At 46.4% G+C, this 16,053-nt stretch overlaps 1 protein-coding gene across 1 annotated transcript; it reads left to right on the top strand.

Annotated features, from left to right (window-relative positions):
• The first annotated feature begins 2,930 nt into the window (after positions 1-2,930).
• LOC119387636 (uncharacterized) lies at positions 2,931-14,901 on the top strand. The gene is made up of 6 exons (XM_037655093.2): positions 2,931-3,160; positions 6,866-7,064; positions 10,396-10,511; positions 12,374-12,406; positions 13,271-13,484; positions 14,718-14,901. Exons 1-6 carry the CDS (start codon positions 3,046-3,048, stop codon positions 14,830-14,832), a joined length of 792 nt encoding a protein of 263 aa, XP_037511021.1. The 5' UTR covers positions 2,931-3,045; the 3' UTR covers positions 14,833-14,901.
• The last annotated feature ends 1,152 nt before the right edge of the window (positions 14,902-16,053 follow it).

Below are 16,053 nucleotides of genomic sequence, written 5' to 3'. Positions count from 1 at the left end.
GAGCTCGTCTCGTAGAAATTCTGATGTCGGCGTCGTTGGTTGTGAGCGAACGATCACCGTTGTCCGTGGGCGAAAATTCGAGATAGATGCAAATAGATAAATGTGAGAAATCTTCGGTTTGAGTCGAACCCAGGCCTTCTGCGTGGCAAGCAGGTGTTCTACGACAGAGCCACGCGGTAGCGCTTGACACTGCCTCGGAAAAAAGAGCCCTTAACGAATGTCATAAAGAGCGAGGAGTCTGCTTAACGTACGTAACAATGCGTGGCAGAAGCGTAGAATCGCATCAGCCGTCAAAACATGTGTATTGCGCAACGAGTGGGTGTTTTAAAGGCCCACCCTATACAAAGCGCTCAGGCATAATAATCATCATCAGCAGCAACAACATCAACAAAGTGTGCAGCTGCGCGTGTTTCCTTGCGGACGCGTAGCGGGTACTTCGCCCATTCGTAAAAGGAAGAATTTCGGCGTAGTGGGCACTTCGCAACTTCGCTTGCAGTAGACATGCAGTTCGGAACTTTTTGTAATTTTGGAAGGGTACATGAATAACACGAGGGAAATGGTCTTTCGTTTCAGCATCCAATTCATACAAGTCACACCGTAATATTCCAGTAAATGTTTTTTGCGTGTTTGCGTCATCTCCCGAGATGAATAGCCCTAGCAAGGTTGCTTGCGTAGACCACAAACATACGCAAACAACGCTTCTTGTGCTGTTGACGAATACAGACACGGCGCGACACTTCAGGACTCTTGCGTGGTACTTCACATTCCAGCTGGAGAATTTCGTCTGATTTCACGTCACATTGTTTGCGCTCAGTCGGCCAGGCTATAGGCAACTTTGACGGTCACCATGATTCGTGGCAGCTTTATTGTGTAATTGTGTGGTAGCGCTCAGTGTACCGCCTTTCCGTTGCCTATTCTTTCACGATTGGAATGGTGGACAGCGCTCGTCGCAACGCCCATGTGGCTGCGAGGGAACAGTAAAGACCGTTTTATGGGACTGTCCTTCCTTTAACGATTGCGAGCTTGCCCTTCGTGACGTCTTCTGTCGCCGACACGAAAAGCCATTCCAGCGGAGCGCTGTCTCGAAACCGTGGTTTCGTACATCGAGTTGTTAGTCGCGAGAGCAGTGCCGCTCATTCTGTCCTGTATCAGCTATCTCTTTTGGCAGTGTGGCCACAACACAAGTGCGCGCAGTTCGACGTATATTTAAAATTTTCTGCCGTCATTCCTTCCTTTATTAACTTGAGTTTCATCTTTTACATGTAACTATATGGAAAAGGCGGACTCCTCCTGAGGTCGAAATCAGTCACAGGCATTTTGAAAACTTTTCAGTGCGAACGGGACGGAGCACAAAGAAGAGGAAACAAGACGAGCGCTGTCTGTGTCCTCTTCTTTATGCTCCGTCCCGTTCGCGCTGAAAAGTTTTCAAAATGCATCAGTTCCAACTCGCCAACCTCTCTACTTTACTGCAGTCACAGGCGGATGTATCAAGGTATTACCCGCCACGGTGGTCTAGTGGTTATAGTGCTCGACTGCTGACCCGAAGGTCACGGGGTCGAATCCCGGCCGCGGCGGCCGCATTTTCGATGGAGGCGAAAATGCTTGAGGCCCGTGTAGTGAGATTTGGGTGCACGTTAAAGAACTCCTGGTCGAAATTTCTTAAGCCCTTCACTACAGCGTCTCTCATAACCATATCGTGGCTTTGGGACGCTAAATCCCAACAATTACTATTATCAAAGTTTTGTGTGAATCGCCAATAACTTCATCTTTTTTTTTAATATAAATATTTCTGCGCAGGTAAACCTATTGCAACAGGGGGCACAAATTATAAGTTTATAGAAGTACGAAAAAAAGACTAAACAAAGAAAAGGGGGAATGGAGAGGCGAGGGTCCTCAAGCAACCAAAGCAGAAATCTTACAAAAAAATGGAAATAGCTCTACGGTGAACAACTTATTCAATGGTACTAAACGATTATCGGCAAACAAGATGCTCGATAGGCTTATTTGAAACGCGCACTGGTACAATTGAAACGTGATCTCTAGAAGGACAAGTGATTTCTGCAACATTGCAATAAAATATGACTGTGTAGGTGCATAGGCAATCGAATGGTACACTGTTATGGGCGAATAGCAAATGAATTGGCCTTGAGCGCTGCATTGACTAGATGGCTTACGCAAGTGCATAGAGCTTAGTGAGAACTCGAAACTTTACATTGCGTTGTCAGACCACGAAGCGATACACGACACTACTAGCAAATGGATTCTTTTGTCATGTACTTGAAGATCTTACGTTCACCTTTTGACGACAATCATCTGATTGTCGAATGTGATTTACTGCACACGCACTTCTTCGTCTGTAGTGTACGGTGACAGTAAACTATGCTTCATTTAGGGGGTCACTGATGCAACGCAAGTGTGAAGCAATCAGGACGAATCCCCTGAATTGGAAGGCAAACTACGCATCCCCTATTGCGTTTTTCGTACGTCATCTGGCCACATCCTTTCCTGTGTTGCGCGCAAGCTACGGAGTGCAGGACCTGGAAACCTCACACCGCTGTTGATCAAAGTGTATTCACTGAGAACACTACACCGCTCGTGCTTGATGTAAGCTTGCACACGGAAGTGCGTCAGCCAGGGCCACCGCAGGCGTCACGGCCTGTGCTTCAGGGCAAAGTTTACGCGACGGCGCCCGTGCAGAAACGGACCGTCAGCAAAGCTGTGGTCTGGTGTGCACGTTTCCTATGACGTCCGCGAAGGCTCGCTAGAGAGACAGTATGCGCCAGGCAGATTCGCCGTTGCTGACGCGCTGAGTCGACGGAAACGCGCACTTTACCGTTCCTTACACTCGAAGTTCGTTTCGGCGGCGAGATTTGGAGTAGGGTGGGGTTCTAGCTTCTTCTTTTGATTCGTTGTGCGTCCGGCCTGAAGCGTTGCGCAAGAGACTGAGAACGACCGATGACTCCTGTTTATAATTGCTTGGCTCTATGAAACAAAACTCTCGTGCTAGTTGTCACGTATGCGCTTGCTCAGCAAACAGTACCTGAGATGATATTCCTCCTCTTTTGGCTACTTCTTCCAGCTATCCTGTTTGCCCCAGAAGCTCCACCTTCTCTCATTGCTACGGGCCACTCGAATCCCCAGCCGAAGAGGGTGAAATGCTGTGAGTATTATGAATTCTGAATCTGGTTTGCCGAGCGACTATTTTGAGTGTTTCTGGTGACGCACAAGTGCCCATTTTGTATGTTTTGGTACATCGCGTCATCACCATCACCAGCCATACTAGTGCCTGAAATCACCAGAATCGACACCTGTTTTATGAAAGCATCGCGTGTGTTCCCTACTGGCCTGATGATTATACATTTATCGTTTAAGAATCTGCAGTCGAATGCTGATCTTCTAAGGATATAAGGCTACGCGTCGCAACAATTTTCTTTTTCAGATTGTTAGGTGATAATGCAACAGCTTTTTTCCAAAGCCATAAGCCCAAGCACTCGCGACAAGTGCTCTTATTTCCTAGATTCGGGTATATGGGGACAGACAAAGCAGGCGCCTGACTGGTGTTTCCTTAATTTTTTGTCTATTCATTTCATAAATTGACCGAAATTATTTCCCTGCATGTAAAGACGTCAGGAATCAAACTTTTTCTCATGTAAATAGATAGCCACTTTAACAATGTAATGTCTTGAGCGTTATGCAACGGTAACAAAAAAAATAAATAGTAGCATGGTGTTGTTAGAAACATTTCGTGTCGTTAAATAAGTTGACCCGGATTACTGAGCTGTGCGTAAAGACATTAGCAGTCAGATCTCATCTCTTGTAAACAGCTGGTCACTTTCATGACGTAATGTGGCGAAAATGCATGACGCTGACGAACCGAAGGACCCTGTGCACGTAGAGTTTCCGGAACATGAGCTTCACTTAATTCTACGCTCTACTAAAGTTACAGCATTAGCAATGAAAAATGTCAAAGCTACCAAAGACACGTGTGTTTTTCTTACTTGTGGGGCCTATATGCTTACTTACGATGAGACCCTTGGACACCGTTTAGAAAAGTCCTGCTAGCTATGCTCTTCGTTACGACTCTTCGTTACGTCTCTTTCAATAAAATGCGTTCATAAGAAACGCCGGTTATCTTTCCTTGCGCTTGTTTATGTATCGTCTTTGATGTCCGAAAACTGAGTGTATTTACCTTCTAGTCACGTTCTTTAACATTCAACAGAACCGGATCACGTGTATGAACATCATGTAGGAGATACTTCTTCGCAATTTGAATGGTTATGCATCTATTAGAGGGAATGCTATAACGTCCCCCAACAGAAACAATTGCATAGCTGGTGCAACATTGAATTCGGATTCTTTAAAGTGAGCTTTGCACTTTTGGCCACATCAGTTACATGTTATTGTAAAACAATTTAATCGTGTTAATGTGACTTAGTTGTGGATTTAATATTTAAGAGAACCCTGAAACGGTTTTTGAAATTTCTTCAGCGTTTAGGCTACGCCGTCATCAAATCATTCGCACCTGAATTTAAGAGACGCACCGTGTATCAAGGCAGCTGCGGGCAATTATAGTTATACACTCCTTCTCGCCACTGCTTTGCCTCCTCAACTCATCAAAAAATCCAAGACGTCGCTGGTGACCGCAGCGCACTCAGGTGGACCTCCGTGCAATGCACTCGCAGCGCGTCCGGCTACGTCCGGCGCACGCCGTCGGGCAAGAAAGAGAAGAAATAGTAGGAAAGGAAAGGCAGAGAGGTTAACCAGTTTATGAAGACCGGTTTGCTACCCTAGATATGGAAACAGGGGGGGGGGTAGATTTAAAGATAGAGAGGAAGGAGAGAGATGAGACGCTACACCACATCCTGTGCGACTCTCCGGTATATAATATTCAGAGACAGTCACTGGCATTCGTTCTAGCGTCCCTTGACAGTAGACAAATGTCTGTTGAAACTATTCTTGCATGTCGTCGGCAGAAGACGTCGCAGCAGAAGGCGACGAAGGCACTTCTGAGGTTTTTAAGAGAAACGGATTTGGACAAGCGGCTGTGACAGCAATGTCGCGTACCACGCAAGATTGACGGACTTTGACTCTGTGTGTGCTGTGTTATGTGCCGTCGGGCAAGAGAGACAAAGCGTGCGTAGCGGTAGAAATCTGCTCAGTCAGGTGCCACCACACTACGAGCCGTTCTTATTTTATTTCTTCTACACGCTGATAATCCGCTAAGGCATGCGGACAAACAAAAACATCTGATAACGATCACCAATAACCGTACTCATGCAATGTGATTGGGCCTTCAGGGCTGAAGGTACAGCCGCAGACGCGTGGGCCCTTGCGTTGATCGGGCAGAGTGAGCCCGACGCTCCCTGACTCTGCTCGCCAGGTGCCTTACAAGCCTTACACGATGTCGCGGCTTTACAAGTCACCAATCGTTAGACTTACGGCACACAACTCAGCTAGGGCAATTCATGGTGTCTTAGCAAAGAAACCTCGAGATAAACACTGCATCACGTCAACACGGAGCACTTTGTAGCACAGGCAGACGACGCTTGCTGCCCACCGGAGGTTCCGTGGCGTTAAATCAGATCGGTCACCGGTGCTACGTAACATGGAACAGTGCTACCTAGAAAGGGCTCGAGAAGTTGAAAACTGGTTGGGCTGAGCCGCTGAGATCTATAGCGATTCACATGTCTAAAGTCTTGCAATAAATTACAGAGGTGACGCAGAGAGTTTAAGCCGGTCTGCAAATGATTCTTAGTACCTGCTTTACCGGCTGAGTGCGTTTATACAAAATCGTCAAAACCGTTTCACGGTCTCTTTGAACAGGTCCTGAATCACCTTTAAATTTTGCTCGCACCTTGCGTGTGGGTTCCTTGGAGCTACGGTGCGATTTTAATGAAGTTCTCCAGTGGCATGTGGCACTACGGCGCGTCCTGTCCGAATCATGTTCTTTTCAGACCCTAACGCGCCCAAGTCAAAAGAAGTTATCCATTTGCATCCAGGAAGTGAACCAGAAAATTATCTTTTCAGAAATATAGCATGCGTGTTTTTTGATAAAGTTGGCGGCTTTCCTGAGCTCTTATTTGTATATGTGATTGACACAGGAGACGCCGGAAAAAAAGTTGCTCGCTGTCATGACATCCGAGAGCTCCAAGAGTATTATTTCCATGCAAGCCAGTTAGAAACAGGTTTTTTGTTAAGAAAGTCAGCTTATGAACTGGTAATAATCACTGTCGACCAAAGGGTTTCGCTAGGCTCACAGACTAATACAAACGTTGACAATGTTCAGTTGCTCATCTTTTCTCATACAGTCACCGGTGACCTAATTAAACACAACCTCGTCACCTCGCCACAGTTTTAGTCACCGATGCTGACGTACCATGCAAATACTCAAACTTTTTTATGCTCTTAGGATTTCACTGTGTTTCGCTGATACTATGCAAGTTTTCTTATTACTTACCGTACACATCTGTATGAAAGCACTATATTCTCTTGAAGAACAGCGAATAACTGTCTTACGAGAACGGGTTTCGTACCCGATAACGTGTCGCTCGCTTGTAGGCTAGAACTTGTTCCGTCCTGAAACAGTTCTTTACTGCATATTCAAGTGTCATAGCGACACGTTTAGTTTCAGCATTGTAGACTGCGCCCGTGTTATCCCGCTAGGCTTAGGCTGGCCTGCACATCCTGCCTGAAATGAGCTGCATCACTCCTCACAGCACTTAGCTTTTTGACATCGAAATTAGCACTGCCCGAATGTGACTATCAGCAATGTTCGTGAATTGCAGATCTTCAGGCTAAAGTGTGCACCGACTACGAACGCTTATTTCTGAAATCGCCGTTTCACGTTGGCCACTCTCTCGCGCAGTCTACTTCAAGACGCGACCGCTGCGCACCTACTGCCACGTTCTTGGCCTGACGGGTATCATCACGGCGCAAGTGGCCGAGGAAGAGTGTCGTGCCATATCCATGGACATTATCAGCATGAATACCACGCCCATGCATCGACTCTGCACTCTGATGAAGCACTTCGGTCTCGAGGAGCACAAACTCTGGCTTGCTGACGTGTAAGTATATGCGAGGGAAAGGTGGGAGCGTTAGCGAACGAATGCTCGGCACGCACTAGAACATTTGCAGCGCGACGATTTTCTTTTTTTTCATGCCAGGAGAAGTTCGCTGCGGAGCTCGCCAGCGGAGGCACTTTGCCAACGGCACGTTCCATGTAAACCAAGATAACCTTTTTCTACAAAACACTACATTACAATCTCAATAACGTGTCTCGTTTTTATGTATTGTGAAGATATGGTACTCGCACTTCACATTTTTTACGTTATGTGTAGATTGTGTGATAATGTGACATTTCCGGCTTCTTACGCCAATGTGCATAAAGAAGCAGCTGCGTGAGTCCAAGCTGCGCTTACTAAGGATCCCGCCATGTGGGCCCTTCCACAAATACGCTAGAAATGCGCTCTTTAGCATGCCAAGGCGCCATTCGTGACGGACACTATTCCTTAGACAGGAGCTTTTATTTAATGCTTCTCAGATTTCGTTTCGATGCGACTACTGAAAGGCAGCGATCCCTTGTGTTAAGACCGTTTGTAATAATATTGCGGGGTCACGGCCTCTTTGTGTAAGACTTACATACGTTATACGTTTGCTTGGCCAGAATTTATGACTTCATAAAATCATAACCTTATTTAGTTATCTAATTTTTTGCGTATGTGTTCTTATTTTGCGTGCGTGCGTTTCTACTTTTTTGCGTTTGTGAACTCTATCTCAGATTATGTGATATTTGTGTTCCGTACTATCACCTAGAGCACGCTGTTACCTTTCCATACCGAAATTTCTCAAGAAGTATTCTTTTCCTGTCTGTACAATGCCGAGTGCTGTATTTTCCCCTCCTTCGTAGCCCTACAACACGGCTGTTGGTACGAATGAATGAATGAATGAATGAATGAATGAATGAATAGCGCTATAGTTGTCATTTCTTCACGCCTCATCATTCTCATAGTGCTTGCTTGCCAATTTGAGAGGCATCAATATCTGTAAATACCCATAAGCTTATACAAGACATCTGCAAGAGTTTCTAAACACTCATCAGAATCTTCAAAAGCAGCATTGGGGACTAACGCTCATACTCGCGACGTCGACATTCATAACGTCACCAATGAACCTTGCTGGGAGGAACGCCGTATCGAATGCAAGGTTTATATATGCGCGTGTTTCATCTTTTCACTGAACACCGGGATACTTAGCCACTAACACGGCTCCGTGTGCCCTGTATTCCAACTCGCTTTACCAGGGAGGTGTCCTTGTAGTAACAGAAGCAAAGAAACTGTGGGTGTAGGAACCGAAGGCCCAAAACAAACATTTATTAGCCGAGTGACTAAATTGATGTCTGTTTGTTTGTCGCCTCTGCCGTGATCGAGCTTATCGGTCTCTTCGTCTTTCACCGCGTACGCAAGGCACACTGTCTGCTACATGGCTCTCCCCCTGGCGATGAAGGCACTGCCGTCGAGCGGTTTACTGTTGTTGAGATGGCGTTGCCAGTGTCTACATGAGCTGGCTTCAAGCGGTTTATAGAAATCGTCTCTTCGCGCCCATGAACAAGGAGCGTAAAGTACTTAGGATCGAGCCTGAGTACTTTGAAAGGACCGCCGTAAGGCGCTTGTAACGGAGTACGAGTAGCATCGTGACGGATGAATACGTGGCTGGTATGAAGTAATGATGGGCTGACATAAACGGTCTTGCGATCGTGATGAATCGTCGGTGGTAGTAGCCATGCATAGTCGTCCGCAGGCGGTCGGCATAAGAGATTACATCAGAAGATGTCGGTTCCGAGGCAAAGAACTCGCCGAGTAACTAAACTGATGTCAAGGCCATGATGTTGATGTTGACGATGATGATGACCTCTTCCTGATGGCGCTCAGCCACAAAGGGGGATGGGCCGAGAACCGCGCGGCAGGGTGCTTAAGGTAAGCCCCATGAAACTAAACAAAGCTGGAAATTTAGGTTAAAAATAAAACATCGAATAAATGAAAATGCTTAACGAGCAAGTGGTCAGACTATCGTCTGGGCTTTGTTTCTTTGGAAGATCACTTGGAATAAGAAGGGGCTTTTCCATGATCGTGAAATAAACTGGTCATACCGATAAGCAAATCCGCATATTAAAAATTGGGGATCTTAATGGGTGCTATCATCTATGAGGACGTGCTCTGTCAGCAAAATTTTGTCTCCTTAGGATCGGCGCCATGGTCCCAAGAGCGCAACAAAACAGTTTGAGAGGAAAAAAACAAACTCGGCCATATCCGAACGCTGCCAACTCTCCAAATAATATATGCATCAAATATATACACCCTGTGTTATCTTTGCTAGATCTCAATAACAGCGCGCGCATGCGTCATGACTGACCTCGCGAACTCACGCTTATGAAAACTGCGTCTCAATACCTCGTATTTCTTTGGAAAAAATGCGCGATTTTCTGCGACTACTGCTGATTGGACGACTTGGTACATCAGAGAGAGAGAGAGAGAGAGAGAAATACATGAAAAAGAAAGGCATGGAGGTTAAGCTGCTACTAGTAACCGGCTTCCTACCCTGCACAGGGATCGGAAAATAGAGGTCGGAAAGAAGAGAGAGAAATAAAGTAAAAACATGCATGTGTGGTGCGTCATATTCTTGTATTGGGTAATGCGACTGCAGAGGTGGGTTTTTGTGGTGTTTTTTTAAACTGTTAGAGCTCTTTATGGCCCAGTGTGCTAGCCTAAATAACATTCTAACGACCCAAGAACGATATCGTTCCAGCTTGCCTGATTAGCTTCCAGAATTTTTGACGGGCATTGAAAAGGGAAAAGAAATGTTGAGCTCGAATTGAGACACCATTTCAACATTGCTGAACAAAAAATATGCGTTGACTACTGTTTATGTGGCGTTGAGCGGGGCTGCTTCGTGCTGTTGTTACATTTTGAAGCTTGGTTTAGGTAACATGGTTTTAGGACGATACGCAGTATTTTCTTGTTCACATGAAGATCGTATCAACGAGACTGCACTGTAGTACAGAAGTTGTCACTACAGCCTCGATATGTTAAAGGAGGCTGCTTAGGTAGAGGAGGCAGGTTCGATTTTCGGCCACCGCGGTCGCATTTCGATGACGGCGAAATGCGAGCAACTCCAGAGGATTGAAGTAAATACGAAGTCCTCGACTACGTGATCATATCATATCATATATCATATCATATCATTTCATATCATATCGTGGTTTTCTCTCGTAAAATCCCAGCAATTATTATTATTATTACTAAACATGGTCCCGCCAGGTATTGAGATGTGACCTTTGGTAAAACATCGTTTCTAGTGCTTATCATATTATTGTACTTTCTTTTCCGCCTTCCTTTCTAGATTGGATCGATCTGACACTCTTACATGGGATGAGTGCAACATTGAAGTGCTGGCCGCAAATGTAACAAAGGCGCCTTCGAATTGCACCATCTGCAATATCGCAGTCGTTTGCGACGGTAAGTCTGTACTTGTCCATCATATTTATGGGAAATGACACCGCAGCTGCTGGGAAATGCGTTCGAAAATTTTTGTATATTGTCACGGGGTCGTGACGTCGACGATGACGAAGACAGCAGTCGGCGTGTTCAAGATGAAACTCTTTATTTGGCCGAGCTTGTGGCCGGAAATGAAAACTCATACCATACAGCAATACACGCTGTGCACTGATAGCGGCGAACAGGGCGTCGGCCGTCGATAAAACTGCTCAGCGCTAAGGCGCGTCGGCATTTATACATGCGACATCGAACATTCCAGCCTTATCGCTGGTGGCCGCGTTAGTTGGAGAAAAGACTCGGCTGTTCGCGTTTCCGCGCTCAAGACTAACAGATCATCCCAAAGAAATCTGGAACGTTCCCAGACATTCTGGCGCGGTTTGCGCAAGGCAGTAGTAACGCGTGTAAGGGTGCGTTAACATAAAGCTTAGAAAGAAAGGAGCTCGTGTGGCAATATATTGTCACCAAGTTTATGGATCCTTACTGCCTGAATTTCGCTGTACATGGCTTTGCATATCTGCTCGCAAGTTTATGAAACATACATGCACATACAAAAATACATTTAAAATATCGGCTAACCGGTTGGTAAGGTTCTAAAAATAGTCAACATGGGTTCTTCGTAATGAACGCTTTGCTGCTCAAACAAAAAGTTATCAGGGCGTGAAAATTGTAACCTGAACATCACTAATCGCAGGGACTGGTCGGTCTACGAGGGAAGTCAACCTGCGATATAACAGTTCGTGGAGGAAGTGCTTACAAATTATCAGTCCCTCGTTGCATTAATTTTGACCTAGGGTCCTACTTTCAGTATTCATGTATTAGGAGCGTCGTCTGTATAACAGTGTTATGTACTATCGTGCTCAGTATGAGCTACACCATGGGAGCGCGTGGCCGAGCGCACCGCAATATTGTACAACGGTACCGATCGTGGCATATTTTTGACTTATGGGGAGAGAGTTTTACTTTGCCGGCGAGCGCGCATCGCCCAAACTTGCTTGCTTTCACACTCGAAGTTATCATTTTCGAAGATGATATCACCGTAGGTCAAAATGGGGATCATCGCGAAAGCAAGTGTAGGCGATGCGCACTCGCAGGAACAGCCAAATCCTCCCCTGATAACTCGAAAACATGTCACGATAGGCACCACTTTACAACTTTACAGTGCCCTTGGCCACGCGCTCCCTTGGTGTAGCTCATACTAAGCGCGATAGTACGTTTTTATGTGTGCTCGAAAAAATTCAACTCATTCGGGAACGCTTAAGGGGGCAAATTAGTTGATCTGCGAACGACGAACTTCGCTCTCGTATTTATCTCTGAATTCCTGCCGGAATCGATTTTCCTGTGACATTGGCGAGCACGAACACACACATACATACACATAGGCGTGCGCACGGGGGGGGGGGGGGGGGGGCGCCCTCCTATTTACCTAAGAGGGGGGGGCGCAAAGTCAGCCCCATACATTGACATAATTGTGAGGGGGATGGCGCTGCGACGAACCTTCGCCCCCCCCCCCTGAAGGAAAACCCTGCACACTACATACATACATACATACATACATACACATACATACATACATACATACATACATACATACATACATACATACATACATACATACATACATACATACATACATACATACATACATACATACATACATACATACATACATACATACATACATACATACATACAATAGCGCGAGGGATAGTGCACGGGATTTGTTGACGAGTGCGCCGAATTTTCGTGTTTGTCCTGTCACTTCGGGCCCGTGCGATCATATCTGCACTGTAATACTTAACGATGCCATGCTTCTTTTTTTGCAGCGGGGTTCTACCACTCGAATGGATCGAATTGCAGTAAGTCGATGCGACGGTGTTACAGTTGGTATATATGAAATATTCTTGGAAGCTAAGAAATCTGAACACTCTTATTCAAGATTATATTACTGTTATTGCTTCTCGCCTACTACTATAGCTATTTTTCATTGCTAAATAATTACAGATGTTAAAATACTAGCGTCGCACATTTAAAAGTAAATTTGTTGCCCCTACTCTTTACACCCCCTTTCTTGCCCTTATTTCCCCACCCCAGTGCTGGGTAGCAAACCAGATGCTAATATCTGGTTAATGTCCCGGCCTTCCTTTTTTCATCTCTCTCTCTTGTTGCCCCTAACCGACTGTGCCTGACGTTTTTCTTAGCAGCATTTTTCTTGTGCCCTTTATGGATAAAAATTTAGCAGCTAGCCAATCTACTTCGCAGCATACCTCACGTTCGTTTTACTAATACCCTGACCTGAAAAGTGGAAACACTGTTACGCCAATCTTTCTTTCTTCGATTATATCCCATTGCGACACATGGCAGCGGTATTTCACCAGTTTGTGATGAAAGACTGCAGTTCTTGGACTGTTGCATGCTACAAGTGCTGTGATGCTTTTCTGTGTGTTGTGTATGTCCATCTTACTCTCTGTCTCTCTCTCTCTCTACCCTTAACATTAAAGCTCCTCTATTCCTGTTCCCAGCGTAGGGTATCATACCGGTTATTTGTAATTTTTAAACTACTTGCTACCTTTACCCGCTCTGAAGTTTCGTTTCCTTTTCTTAGAGCTTGATAGCATACCAATATGCGAAATAAACTCTAATCTGTCCAGAAGGAAGGTCTGTGGACACAAGTCGACGGGGTATTGCAAATGCCTTTGTTTTATTTATCCCTTTGACTGCAGTTGTCATGGAACACAACAATGAAGACGTCGAATATTGCTATCACGATGATAAGGCCAGCGCAGCCGAGAGTCGCCAGAACTGCCTAGACCAGCCATCGCCGTCGTCGATGCTTATGGAAGGACGACTGCTGAACGACTCTCAGGTGGACTACATAAGGCGCCTAGTGCGCACCGACTTGGAGTTTTGGGTCGATCTGAAACAGGAAGACGTAAGGTAAGTGTTCCCACTTACTTTTCGTCGGAGTCTTGCTTAAACGCCACTCTGCCAAGTGTTATAACCGAAGGTGACATCATGTGTTTAAGCTTTCTTCCATGTCTGCTCTGACCCGTTGGAAATGAATGGTCGTAGGGTCCCTTATGCATTCGCCTAGGACGAGTAGAAGGCGACAACCATCCCCTTTTTCTTTTCAGTCTCTTGTATTAGTCCCCCTCCCCCTGCGAAGGTTTCTTCACTTCAAGTGTGTAACGTTTAGATGCGAAGCATCTCTTGCTCGGGTGTATGTCCCGCGGCGTCGGCCTGGGCGTCCGCACTCACACTACGCATGCGCAACTCTCCTCCTTCCCTCTCTCCAACAGCTGCGCGTTACTCTCTCCACTTCTCTCCTGGCACCTGCTTGCGCTTCTCCTGCGTTCTCGCTTCTGCTCTCGCGGCGCATGCGCTACTCTCCTCCTCTAGTCTCCTTTCCTTTAAGTGTGAATATAAAGCGGGTAGAGCACTGCGAGCGTTGTCCAGCGCTTGCTTCGGTTGACTCCTCTGAAGTGCGAGCTCGACATGCCGAAATTCTCTCCTGCGCAACGCCGCAATGAGCGCCAGCGAATGCGCGTCCCCTCCCCCTCTTTCTCCTTTCCTACGCTGCCCCCCTCTCGCGCGCCTGTCGACCGCGTTCCCCACTCGCCCTGTGAGAATTAACGGCCAGGCTAGAGGGAAGGCACGACGCGCGTATTGTTCCTCTTCGCGTTCCACGACGCGAGGTCGGTAGCATGCCCAAAGAACGCCAACGGAACGCGATCATGCAAGTGCTCCGGCTTCGCATCGCCTCATGGTCCCCTTTAGCGGGAGATTGTGTAATTTATTTTTCCGGGATAGGCCCACCCTTGTCCAATCTGTGATATCATGTCAGACGTCTACATGTGACTTCATAAGGACGCCACGATAACGCCACGAATTTCGGCGATTTGTGACGTCACGATGACGTCACATTATTGCATCTTTGATGATCTTATGTGATCTTTGGCACACGGACGGCACACATACATTAGCTTGGGCATCACGGGACTTTTGACTTACTTTTATCAGTTTCTTTTTTTCGCCGTTTGTGAAGCTTCGCGAAGTATCATCTAGGTCTTGCCAAATCTCGCAAAGCATCTTGACTCATGAGACATATAAGGCTTTCGCCTTAACGATAAACTTCCACCTATTCACGCACTGTTTTTTTCCTTACTACAGTGACCTGAGTGGCGTGGTTGCCTTCGACGCTGACGCCATTGACTGGAACTCCTCAGTGCTTCACTGTGTGGTTTGGCCGCGACGTACCGTGGTTCTTCAAGCGCAACTGCGATGAGCTATATCCGGTAGTCTGCGAAGACAGTGCGAAAAACCGGGAGTAAGACCTTCTTTGAAATATCCGCACGCATAAATATTCATGATGTGTACGGCACAACTTTATATTAACCGTCCGCACATTTCTTTCAGGTGGAACGAACTATCCGCTGACTGATTGCAGTGAGTACATGTTTGTTATCATTTTGTATCGTTAGCTACACTGGCCTGGGCGGAGCAGTTTCGCGTAGCAGTTCGAGAGCAGCGCTGCGCATGGGCGAGGAGCAGTGACGCCACACGGCGCACAGATGGCGCACCGGAGCGGCCGCCGCCGCGCCCTCCGCCGGTCAGCGCATTCAAGAGGAGTGACGTCATAGCCGTGGCAGACGCATTGGCGCTGGCGCGCGCCCAGCTGTGCGTCTCCGTTGCGCAGTGGCAGTCTGACGTTGCGCCGGAGCTGTTTGATAGCGCCTCTAATTTTGCGCGCATACGCAGACGTATCAGTGGGGGTGTACATATAGCGGAGAGGAGGAGAAAAAGAAAAACCGGAAGGACAGCGACGTTAACCATTTGTCAGACCTAGAGCACTGCACGGGCCCGGGCCGACCCGAAAGCCCGGGCCTTCCGAAGCGTTTTCCGGCGGGCCCGGTTTGGGCTCGGGCTTGAAAGTGCGGGCCTGGGCCGGGCCCAGGCTTGAGGCTGCGGGCCGGGCTGGACTCGGGCCCGCTCATTAAAAGGCCTAAGTCGGGCCTTTGAGCACACGCGAACGTTATGCATTGCATGGTCATTGCATTCTGTGCCAAGCTGAAGTGACACTCGGAAAGTCTTAGTGAAGCTTAGCAAATAAAATAGAAAAACAGTTGAAGTTCAATTTTTTTTCGCCAGTATAGATATATTACATCTATACTGGTGCGTTTATTTTATGCTGTATGCTCATGAACATAGATTCACCTATATATATATATATATATATATATATATATATATATATATATATATATATATATATATATATATATTATATATATATATATATATATATATATATATATGTGTGTGTGTGTGTGTGTGTGTGTGTGTGTGTGTGTGTGTGTGTGTGTGTATAAACATTCGTATGCTAGATGACCTGATAGGACAAAATCGTACGATCAAAGTAAATACATGTGCACCAGCGTAAAAATGACAGCACTAACAATGAGCCAGATCACGGTTATTCCGTTGGAAGGAATAAAGCTTTCGGTCT

Source organism: Rhipicephalus sanguineus, chromosome 3 (genome assembly GCF_013339695.2).
Source record: "Rhipicephalus sanguineus isolate Rsan-2018 chromosome 3, BIME_Rsan_1.4, whole genome shotgun sequence".
NCBI classification, from domain to species: Eukaryota; Metazoa; Arthropoda; class Arachnida; order Ixodida; family Ixodidae; genus Rhipicephalus; species Rhipicephalus sanguineus.
Note: the sequence above shows the minus strand (reverse complement) of the source record. Positions and strands in the feature narration are given on the sequence as shown.

Bases quoted from the DNA above. Each gene is read 5' to 3' on its own strand.
- LOC119387636 (XM_037655093.2), top strand. From the start codon at position 3,046: ATGATATTCCTCCTCTTTTGGCTACTTCTTCCAGCTATCCTGTTTGCC. The intron at 12,407-13,270 runs GTAAGTCGATGC...CTTTGACTGCAG, and splicing joins CTCGAATGGATCGAATTGCA to TTGTCATGGAACACAACAAT. The intron at 13,485-14,717 runs GTAAGTGTTCCC...TCCTTACTACAG, and splicing joins CTGAAACAGGAAGACGTAAG to TGACCTGAGTGGCGTGGTTG.